The 11,659-nt window shown below is 40.8% G+C and overlaps 1 protein-coding gene across 2 annotated transcripts in view; it reads left to right on the top strand.

Annotated features, from left to right (window-relative positions):
* The first annotated feature begins 553 nt into the window (after positions 1–553).
* Positions 554–11,659, top strand: part of LOC111867691 (U4/U6.U5 tri-snRNP-associated protein 1) — a 30,587-nt gene continuing 19,481 nt past the window's right edge. For both annotated transcript variants that reach the window (XM_023857754.2, XM_023857762.2), the window contains exon 1: positions 554–893. In XM_023857754.2, the coding sequence (XP_023713522.1) occupies positions 701–893 (193 nt within the window). In that variant the 5' untranslated portion in view covers positions 554–700. The remainder of the gene's footprint in view (positions 894–11,659) is intronic.

Here is an 11,659-nt window from a genome sequence, read left to right as displayed (position 1 = left end):
AAAACACTTTCCTTGTTATTATCAACATCTACTTCGTTGATATCTGTCTGGTTTGTAGATTATTTTACACACGTTAATTTTGACGTTCCTGTAGTAGCACTATAAAATCTTTAGTTCTAATTTTAAAATCCTTTAAAATTTTTCTCTAAATTTTAAATTTAAAATTGTTAGGGTTACTCGCCCTATGTCTAAAGTGCTGGAGCGGCTAGTTCTTGTTTCCATACTTTATAGGTGTTATCTTGTGCAGTCTTCCTGTGTGCGTGCCTCTGTTATTCTTTACTACATGTGCTCAGCACACGGGTTCGATTCCCGGCGCTACACAATTTCTAAGAAGTAGTGGCTCTGGAAATTTATCGGAAATTGCGGTTGCGTTGCGGTTGCCAGTTTCCTCGGTGTGCCCTCGAGCCGTTTTCACTACTGTCAGCTGCGTAGAGATGGCAGTAGTTGTATGCGCCGATGACGACTACTCATGTTTCCAGGTTACTACACCAGTTGCGGGGGCATACGTTACGTTTGTAATCTTTGGGTACGTAGCGTACGTACGTAGTGTGTTTAGAGGTGTTAGTAGTCCGTGGAGTTGTCGGTGATCTGTGTGATATTACAAGGTGGTGAGAAGAAGTTGGTCATTGTTGTGAAGTTTTGAAACGTTTGTGTACGTATTGCGTACTTTCGTTATTAGGCACCTGGAAAGTTTTCTGGCATGGGTTCGACGAAGAAGCACAAGATTCGAGAATCTAAGAAAAGGAAGTACCGCAGCAGGAGTAACTCCCGGTCCCCTGAACGGAGCAAACATCGACACCACAAAAAGCATCATAAAGATAGGAAGAAAGAGAAGATAATAAAGGATAAAAATGGGGAACTTATACCTAAATACGACAATTATGATAGTGAAGGTAAGTTACACTTACGTTTAAGTTTTTTTTTTTTTACAGGTGCATGTAGCCCTAACCTGAATATGTGACACCGATTTTTCTATCATTTGAAGAAAACCTCAGATCTTACATTTCTGTCATTTGTTAGCCTTATGTCGTATGTTGTTAATTTTAGTGCATCGTCATAGTATTTAGGTCAACTGAACTTCGTGGCAGGATACGGAGTAATGAGTAATGTGTAAAGTAAATCATCTGTATTCATATGCTTCTTAAATAACTGTTGCGAGTTTTATTGTAAGAACAACAAATGCAGGCCAGATTCTCGGGGTTGGGCGGGAGTAGTATAGCAAGAGGTATTGGGGCCGTGGTTGCAGCTTCATGGTGGAATGGTTTGTCACACTGTAAAGAAGGCCCTACAACTTACTTATTAACAGGTGACCCAAGTAACTTCAAAACGTTACTGCCGTTTTGTTCGCCAAATTAACACTGTAAATCGCAGAACTTTATTTGGGTTTAGTCCTGGATTAGTATTCTCTTTCACTTCCATTCTCTTTCCAATCCCCATCTTAATGTCTCATCTCAGAACAGTGTTATACTTCGGTCTTGTAATGCTCAAACAGAACAGGTTGCATAGAAATATTGTTATGCAGTTGTCTGCTGAATGTGCTTAGTTTGAATCTCGGCAGGAATGCTGGCTATCCTGAGTGAGGCTTTTTGTGGTTTTCATCAGCCCTTCCAAGCAAATTCCTGAATAGTGCCTCAGGCCATGACCAGTTCTTTCAAAGTCCTTTCCATTCATCACTCATCCTGCAATCTGACACTTTGTAGCCTAGTTACTGGAAGCGGCATTAAGGTATTAGTTGTTTTTGTTGTTTGGCCACTGATCACCTTTGTACATTTAATGTTAACTTGGTTAGCCAGTTTGTAGGAACACCGTGAAACAAGGGGAAACACATTCAGAATTGTACAAGATGTTTGAAGTGGCCTATGGTGATGTGATTATGTCAACAATATTAACTTTTAGGTGAGATATTAAGAAGGCAAAGAAGACATGAGCAATAATAAAGAGTGTTGAAGACCAAAATATTTTGTAATCGATTAAAATGTCTAGAGTGAGAGGGAGGGCTTGGAAGTGTTTGAGGTGTGACTCTCACGTTAACTGTGGAATAAGAAACAATTCAGCAGAAATTGTGTAATGAAATTTAGTGGAAAACTAGAACATACAGGTGGTTTGTGTGAAGGTGATTCTGAAAATGGTGTCTTGAGTCTTATAAATGGAGACAGATTTGTTCTGATCTTTATGCAGCGTCCAGAATAAAAAAAAATACTTGTGATGAAACTTCAGTTTTTTGCTACACCCAAGAGACCAAATAATTGTCAGTTATCCGTGGTTGTCCTACAGTTTATCCGAGCTCAAAGATGCTTGTGTTGAGTCACAGATGAAGATGGTGTTATTTGATCTTCTGACTTCCAAAATCTGTTCATTCAGAATATGTTCCCGAGGACTAGGTTGTGAACCTAACAATCTTCTAGAATATAGAGGTTCTCTGATGTCAAAGTGATGAATCTTGGAGGAAAATATCAGTAAAATTATCAGACTCTTCAAGGTGGCAGTGCGCCAATACACAGTGTTATGCAAATAAAAATTTGCTGGTCACATTTCATGTCATTTCAGCCATCATTATGCTCCTTAGCCCATCTAGTCTGTGAACTAGAATATAATATATCTTGTGTAGGTAACCTTAAGGAAGAGACGTCCTGTATAACCTTGTTCAAATTTCCCATCAGCAGATGAATACCAGAAAAATGTTGACAATGAATTTAGGAACTTTCTAATGATGGTTTCATAATTGGAAAATTTAGTAAGATTTAAGGCTGTTGCTTAGATTAACTGATATTATTCCCACGTGTGGCTGGAAGTGCTGGCAGATCTGCATTGTGATTGCTGTCTTGAGTAAGATAGTAAGGAATGTTTTAACTTTTGGATTGTAAGAGTATTCAAGTCATATACACGTGTGGCAGTGATCTACCTTGGCAAGATTCTGAGATGTTAGCGTTATATGAGTTTGCCATTTCATTATTTTTCTCTTGAGACTTACTGAATCATAATAATCTAGCATTATGGTTCTCCCCCCTCCTCATTATGAAGTATAATTTTAAGTGCAGTAGTTAAATTAGAGGTGTATAATTCATGTCAGTAACTTTGCTGTAGCTTTATGCTGATAATGAACATTGTATCATGACAGGGTAAGCTGTTTCATTCTTTTTGAACAGTTTTGCCTGGCCCTGTACTCCATTTCTCTGTGTGTGTGGGATGTATTTTTAAACCGACTACTTATATTTTAAGTTTAGTACATGTGTCACCAGTTTATGCTTTTAGAATATCTGAAACCCGAATGATATTGGTTCACACATTCACATCCTGTTGTTATTTAGCATACCTTGCTTCTCCTCTGTAAAACAGTTTATGTGTCTTAGCACCTGTCATTGAACACACATGGCTAGCTAGATACATCAGTTGCATCATTACATTATGTTGAATATACACTGTTAATAAAGTTGGTTAAGCAACCTCTAGCCATTTGTGTTGACTGACTGCATTCAAAGAAGGCTGTAATTTTGCCTGCGTTTTTGTCCGTTTTTTCAGAGTTATGCAATCCTGAAGAATGAGTCTTAAGAGTCTCCATTCGGAAAGCCTGTAAAACAGATGATGTTTGGAAGGTATAGTACTGGCTTATAGAAATCCACAGTAATTTAGTGTCAGATGAAAGGAATAAGTTGATAACATTAGCTGAGAATGATTTGCTTGTAAACAGTATGCATATTATCTTATGCAAGTGTTTAAAAGTTTACACCTAACTTCAGTTGTGTGCTTCCTTTTTTTAAGCTTTTTTTTTAATCTGTTAGTTGTAGTATATCTTCCTTTCAGTGTCCATTGGATTGAGATAAACACTGCGGAGTGTTCTGATGGGGAATACATTTAATTTGTTGTATATGATTCAACAGCTGGGGTCCTTCTCAAACTCCCAGCACTGGCCCTCAGTATAGTAATTTTGTAACCATAAGTGAGCAAGCTCTTGTGTATTTAACGTGCGTGTCATTGAACAGTTAATTACCTTATGGGCTGCATGGAAAAATTTGGTTCATGTAACAAGGTCACATGTAGGACTGCTATGCAGTGAAACCTCACTTATTCAAAATTTGCAATTATTCAGCCAACCTCTTTTTTTTTTTTGGGTGCATTGCATCCTTTATGATCACAGCTGCGATCACCAAGCTGGAGTAGAAGAACAGTGCAAGAGTTGAACACAAAATAAATTGATTTTTTAAACAGTCTCAGTAACACTATATATGTAGGCTACCGAAAGTTTCACATTTAATGACAAGTAAATTTATTTAATGATGTACAACCTAAATTTAAAAATAAAGTTGTATTGCCTGAACTCGTGAAGTCCATTTTATAACTTCTTTGAACATATTTTGGTATCACTTCTATAATTTAGACTTTCAATAATTTGGAGATGGAGCATGTGGTAGCATAGATGGTTGAGGCACTATGCTACAAGCTGGAAGGTCGTGGATTCAAATCCTGATGAGGTAAATTTTTTTCATTTGACCTAATCCTTCCAGCTACACTATGGCCCTGAGGTTGACTCAGCCTCTAACAGAAATGAGTACCAGGAATCTTCCTGGGGCGTAAAGGGCAGCCGGCACATAAGGCTGACAACCTTACCACCATCTGTAAGTCGATTGTCTAGTTAATGTGGGGCCCCTCAATGTCTCACAGCCCTGCATGGCCTGTTACAGGGATAACTACCTTTTTTTACTAATTTGGAGAAGTGTTCACTCCTAGTTAGCCCTAATTAGTGAGGTCTTGCTGTATATGTAATATCAACATAAAGGAAATTGGAAATTTGCATCTTATTATATAAAAGGTACAACTTGAGATATAATCTGGGGCATGCATTTTAAGTAAATTTTGTTACACACAGCTAACATTCAAGAGATGGTCATGTGAGTGATGCCACTTTTGAAAGATTGTACTGTGCTGTACAGTTCCATCCAGTTGTTAGCACTGCTAACATGGGAGGTACTGGATTCAGTTCTCAACCTAAAGGCTGGATACTCTGACTGTTAAGTTGTGCCAAAATAGATCCTAACTAGTCCTGGCTACAGGACACAATGTTTCACATACCCACCACAGATTTGTGAATTGAAATGAGATTTTGTTATATGTAGGTAAAAAGGAAGACATTGAAACATATTTGCTAATGAAAAGTGTGTTTCAGTATTTTCTGGGGCGTGTGAATCAGAGGTAGGCCCCCCTGTGGTTTACCAGCAAAATCTGGAACTAAATAGATAAAGTCAGTCATATTGTTAATTCCATAAACATTGCTGTTCTGTCTCTAAGAAACATATCCACTACTGTGGGCATAGATTATGTACTAATTCATACTGTGAGTGATGATTTAGGCTACAGAAAGTGGTAGCCAGATGGGTATGATAATGCATTTGCACAGACAATGTCATGTATGCACAGAACTCTGTTTTATCAGTAGATTTTATGTTCCACATACAGTGGTATTGTTCATAACTACACACTCCACAGAAGGTATGACCATTCTTGACCTAAGCACTAAGTGGAAGCGAGTGGTCACCTTCAGATCCTAGGCATTTTACCCCCAGGGAAAGAGCCCCTTGTACCCGTTGGCTAGGAAGCTGGGTGGGCTACAGCTGGTCTGCGCTGTGGAGAAGAGAGAAATCTCACGCCCCTGCATGAATCAAGTGCCAGTTCCATGAGATCAGCCCCTATTTATGGCAGCAGAAGATGATGCTAAGAAGTCAAGACAAGATAAAAACATCTGCATCACTGCTGACCAGATCTCCAGGCTGCTGATGAAAAAGACATGTTTGTACAATCCAGGAACTGTTTAACAGAAGGCATCCTTTTTCAGGACCAATAATGACAATCCCTGTTCAAAAACCAAGAATTTACAGGGTCCCATGGTCATGTGGTGAGGTTCGCATTCGACAAATCTGCTGCCACATATTTACAGGGATTTCAGAACACATTGGTGACACCACACTGGAGAACCTGTAGTCAGCAGTAGTCAGAGAACTCTGCAGAGACAGAACACAGTATCAACTTTGACAGGACAGAGGTCATAGCCAACATCTGGGCATACCATCTCCACATTAGGGAACTAACTAATCTAAATAACTGCATGGGTCTGAGCCATTCTCGAGAAGCTGCAAGTTGCACAACTACTCAAGAATTTCCTAACATTTTGTGGAACCTCAAGGTTCATTACCATGTTCACAAGAGCGTTCCACTAATCCCTATCCTAAGACACATAAATGCAGCCCATATCACCCCATCCTTTAAGATCCATCTTAATATTATCCTTCCACATACATCTAGATCTTCCTAGTAGTCCCTTTCCTTCTGGCTTTGTCTTTTGCACCAAAATCCTATTCCAAAATCCCTATTCACACATTTTCTTGACCTCAGCACAAGCTGGAGGTGAGTGGTCAGCTTCATGCCCCTGCTGCTTTACCCCGGTACCCATTGGATAGGAGATTTGGTGGACCCCAGGGCCAGTCTGGACAATAGGGAGAAGAGAAAATTCTTGACCCTACTGGGACTCGAACTCTGACCCCTGCGTCATCCAGCCTGTGGCCAGTCACTGTACTGCCTATGCTACCCCGGCTCTTGCCTGTTGAGCCCTTACAATCTCAAAACACAAATAGTGACCCCCAAAAGAAAAAGCCATGAATATAAAAATACATAGAGCAGGATGTGTATGCATAGTACAGAGACTAGAATGATGAAAGGAATTTAAAATTTAAGGCTTCTTCTGTAGAGTACTTAGCATTAATGAAGGATATTGTGCTCTCTTGCTGTTAAAGTGTGTCATTTTACAAGTATGCTGTTTTGTTAGTTTCTCATTGCATATGTAAAAAAAGTAAAGCTATCCCTGTAACATGATGTGAAGGCCCATAGGGTTGTGAGACGTTGAGGGTCCCACATTATCTAGACTGTCGGCTCAAAAATGGCGGTAAGTTTGTCAGACTTACACGCCAGCCTCACTTTACTCCTGAGGAAAAATAATTTTAATTAATTCCTGGTACTCATTTCTGTTAGAGGATGAGTCGACCCCAGGGCCATAGTGCGGCTGGAAGGATTAGGTCAATTGAAAGAAATCCAATTACCTCATCGGGACTTGAACCCGTGACCTTCCGGCTTGTAGCATAGTGCCTCAACCAACTATGCTACCGCGTGCCCCCTCTCATTGCAGACACAGTATTAAATATCTCAGTATTTTGAGTTCACACATTTTATTATAAAAATCAGTTTTAATGTAAACATGATAATGGAAAGGAAATAAGGCAGTATGCTGTGCATTTTGACTGTGCCCTTGAATCAGAAAAGTGTTCAGATTTTGATCTTCACTTTATAACTATCACAGTCCCAGGAAAAGGGAAGTGTACAAAATATGGGGCAATCATGAACTTAGGGAAGGATGGCAGACTTGCAGGATCAAGTTTTCTCACTTCAATCCAATAAAATTATTTCTTGCAGACATTGTCACATTGGTGAATGTGAGGATCATGTGTGCCAGACATTACGTAATGTGAGAGATATGCACTGTATATGAGAGGAACCTCCTGCCTTGCCTTCAGGATAGAGGTTTTTGAAAATTAGGGTGTGGTAAAGGACCTTGACAATTTTCAAAAGTATATAAAGCAGTGAAATTCCATTTTAATTTTTAATTGTTACAAAATGAATGAGATTGAAAGCCATTTTATTCCACATATATTTTATCGCCTTCATCTTCAAAGAAATAAGGGCCTATGACTCCGAAGTTTGCCACTCTTCTTCTGGCACAGCCAGATAAGTTGAAGTATGCTTCATCTGTGTTAACGGTAATGACATCATTGGACAGAATTCTGATTAAACGCTCAGTTACTGTTCTACAGTTTGCCATGTCACAGTCACTTAACTCATTCACCACCACCATTTTGTATGGATTGAAATTTAGGTCCTTATGTAAAATCCTCTTTGTACTACAATCAGATATTCCTAGAGCAACAGAATGCCTCATGTCTGATTGCCTCAGTATTCTGTGGCAATCGCACTGTATGCACATTGCCTGGAGGTTTCTTTTTTAATGCGGAAGAATTCGGTCATAACTTTTCTACTCACAACTTTATGGCATTGGTCAAGGAACTTTTACCATGATGACCAGTAGGGAAATGTGCGTGAAGTCCTGCACTTTGGTTGAAGTGCAGTATTTTGCTTCATGAGAGGATTAGGTAGTCACTTGGTTTCATGAAGTGAAATCCTAAGTAACAGTCTTAGGTTAGCTAGGACCTCACAGTCACACACTGTGTTAGGGTGTGTCATATTTGTTCTGGCATTTTTGACATGTGGGACTGTGTATTAATTCCAGCGTGAAAAGGTATTCTTTAAGGCTACAGTATCCTGTAAGTAGTCCCATCACCCATGCCTGCTGGTTCCTATTTTATGTTAATAGTTCCTGATCCTTAAGGAGAGAATCCTTCACATGCTTGTGTCCTGCTGTGTTCTCTCACCCAGTCCCTGATGGCCTTCTTGGAAACTTCTGGTTCAGGTACTAACTGTCCAGCATTCTCATTTTCATCAGTTCCGCTCTGACCTGGCACCCATATCAGTAACGCCAGGGTTTGAAGCAGACATGCTTAGTGATCCAAGAAATTAGAACATTGCAGATATTACTGAATGGCAAAGAATGTCATGTTCTGTTGTACTGAGCAGTACAGTGCAGTGCGGATGCTTGGAGCAACACTGTGGTGCTGTTTGCCATGCCAGTGTTTCACATGTCAGTGGTAGGAAGAGGTGGGCCCATTCCACAGTCCCCAAGAATTTTTGCCTTGAACCCACTCAGCTCTTTCCTGTGGTGTCATGTAATATGTATTGTAACGTGTCTGGAATCCAGGTTATAAAACGGGGTTGAATGCATTCGCACAGTTAGTGTCTGGATCCAACCGCTAAAGAAAGCAGTCCATTATCGGCCGAGACAATGTGTAAGCAGTAATTGTAACACTGCAAGAGTTAATGATGTAAAGTGTGTAAGGTGAGCGAGTGGAGTAAATTCGCTATATAAAATACCACGGCGTAAACTTCTTTGTAGCGTGACACACCCAAACAGGCAACACTGGTGTCAGAAGTTTTACGAACTTGAACACGCCCCAACGAATTGTACTACCGCACGATGGAGATGGAAATTATTTTTGAACGCCTAGTGGCGATATTAGAGGCCGATAGAAAAGTATGGCGAGAAGAAATGGCCGCCATGATGGACAACTGGGGAAACGGCAGCCACAAGGAGTTAGCGGCCGAAAACGACATAAGGACGACAGCCTGCCGAGAAGCGATGAAGGCAGATGCAGGGAAGATTAAGCCCCATGTAGATGTGATGCAGTCCGTAGTGGAGCATCGAGAGGTCCCCGTACTAGACGCCACGATAATGCCGGTCGGAGAACCGAGGAAACGGCGCAGGGACAGGAAACTGGCCGCGGAGCGCCGCCGTCAGAAAGCGAAGGATTCAACGCGGGTAATTCATGGGCCCCACAAAGAAATGGCCGTCGCCCACAGAGGAACTAGCCGCCGCGTGGAAGTGGCACGGCGGAAGAAAAACCGCAGGAAGACATTCCGTCGCGCGACAGTGGCACGACGTTGGAGAAATGCCTTCAAGAAGGAAACTCCCCAGAGAACCTTCGGATGCCAGCGGAAAGAAGTGGCCGCCACCGGAATAAAGATAACATGCCGTGCAGGACACAGGCGTTACGGACAAAACAATGGCGATGTGGTAACTAGGATCCCCAAAAAACGGATGTTTGGCATGAGATATCAAACGAGACCGGAATGTAAAGACGGCATCAAGGATCGAGGCGGCAAGCGGTCACTATACGAGAAAAAGAAGAGAGCAACCCCCATCAATATGGGAGGGTGCAGCTCAGGACACCTACCACCTCTGGGAGAAATAGGGCCGGCCCATAAGACCCTCAAGAAGACGCTAGAGCTGAAAATCATGAAGGGAGCAACTAGGATATTCTGTAGGTTGCGGAAGGAGAGAGAATCGACACTGAGGAGGTATCAGCGTTTTTCGGAGCGTCGGTACCTGAATTGGACACTGTGGAGGGGTCGACCCCCTCCAAAACGGAAAAAGGAAAATGGCCCGCATGGGAGGAACCGGTAATGGAAGTACCGGCCTCCCCGCATGGACGAATGAAGACTGAATGAGCAAAGAATGAATGTAAAATAACGCGATCGACAAATTCTCGGCTACGGGAGTGCTCGGGGCGAGCACCACTGAAGAGAGGGGTGGATGTGGTACAATGAACAGCGCAAAAAGACGCGCAAAGGACACCAAGACCGAGTGCAGACGTTGCCAGCAGAACACCGCGGAATCGAAACCGAGGGAGAACCTTTAGGCTGTTCGGGGACGAACAACCTTTAGAAGGGAGCAATGTAACGTGTCTGGAATCCAGGTTATAAAACGGGGTTGAATGCATTCGCACAGTTAGTCTGGATCCAACCGCTAAAGAAAGCAGTCCAGTACCGGCCGAGACATTGTGTAAGCAGTAATTGTAACACTGCAAGAGTTAATGATTGTAAGGTGTGTAAGGTGAGCGAGTGGAATAAATTCGCCATATAAAATACCACGGCATAAACTTATTTGTAGCGTGACACACCCAAACACGCTACAGTATGTCAAATGAGCTGACGGTTTGCAGGATTTGCAGCATGGAAGCACAGTGACGGTAGCAGCAGTGACACCTGGGTTGCTGACCAGGGTGTGGACTGAGTTCAGATATTGTCGTAATTGTTATAGGTGGGAGAATGGATCCCATGTTTTTTTGTACCGATTTGTCGTAGAAGAATGCCACATTTCCCTCTGAGTTTATTTCATTCATACTAAAATCTGTGAAGTGTTGGATTGGACTGATTTCATGTGTCAAATTTGGCATAATCTGTTGCAGTTTCCATATCTGCACTGTTCTAATCCTTTGTCTTAATATTATATTACCCTGGAGTTTTTTTTTTAAGATGCCCCATATATTTATGTGTTATAATCAGGGCCCGGATTTTGATGACCTGAAAATATTAAAAAAATGACATGAAATGACCAAAAAATCCAGAAAAATGACTTAAAAGAGAAAAGAAAGAACACTTCGCTTCCATATTATTCATATTTCAGAAAACAAATGAAGAAAAATTCCCTAAAATGGCCAAAAATGGCAAGAAATACCCTTAAAAGTAAAAAAAATTACCTATAAAATTTACATTTCTGTAACCAGCGGCTCATATCTGAGATTTATATATTTAAGAGCATCACATAGGATACAAGGAAAAAAAAGATGACATGTCATCAAAATCCAGGCCCTGGTTATAATGCACTTCAGTTAACGAAGTATTGGAATAGCCTGTGGTTAATAAAATGGTGTGAAGTAAATCAGGAAAGGGTAGTAATCTTTATCAGAATGACGTTTTAAGGAAACAAAAGTAGCCAGCCAGACCAGGTGTGAAGTTAAATGAAAAATATTTCCTAAATAAATACAAAATTCAGATGGCCATTCAGAAATCAGTAAGTCTCTCTTTATTTTACAAAATCTTGGTGAACAGTTTAATGTGAATGTCTGGTCCACTGTAAAATAATTATTTTAAATTTTATTGTAGAACAAGTTTCAAGTTCTGTATTTTGACTGTGATATGACATTTCTTACGAAGCTAACTCTGACGT

The sequence above is a fragment of the Cryptotermes secundus genome, unplaced genomic scaffold, assembly GCF_002891405.2.
Source record: "Cryptotermes secundus unplaced genomic scaffold, Csec_1.0 scaffold519, whole genome shotgun sequence".
Taxonomy (NCBI): Eukaryota; Metazoa; Arthropoda; class Insecta; order Blattodea; family Kalotermitidae; genus Cryptotermes; species Cryptotermes secundus.
The sequence above is the reverse complement of the archived record's forward strand: the minus strand, read 5'-3'. Positions and strand labels throughout refer to the sequence as shown.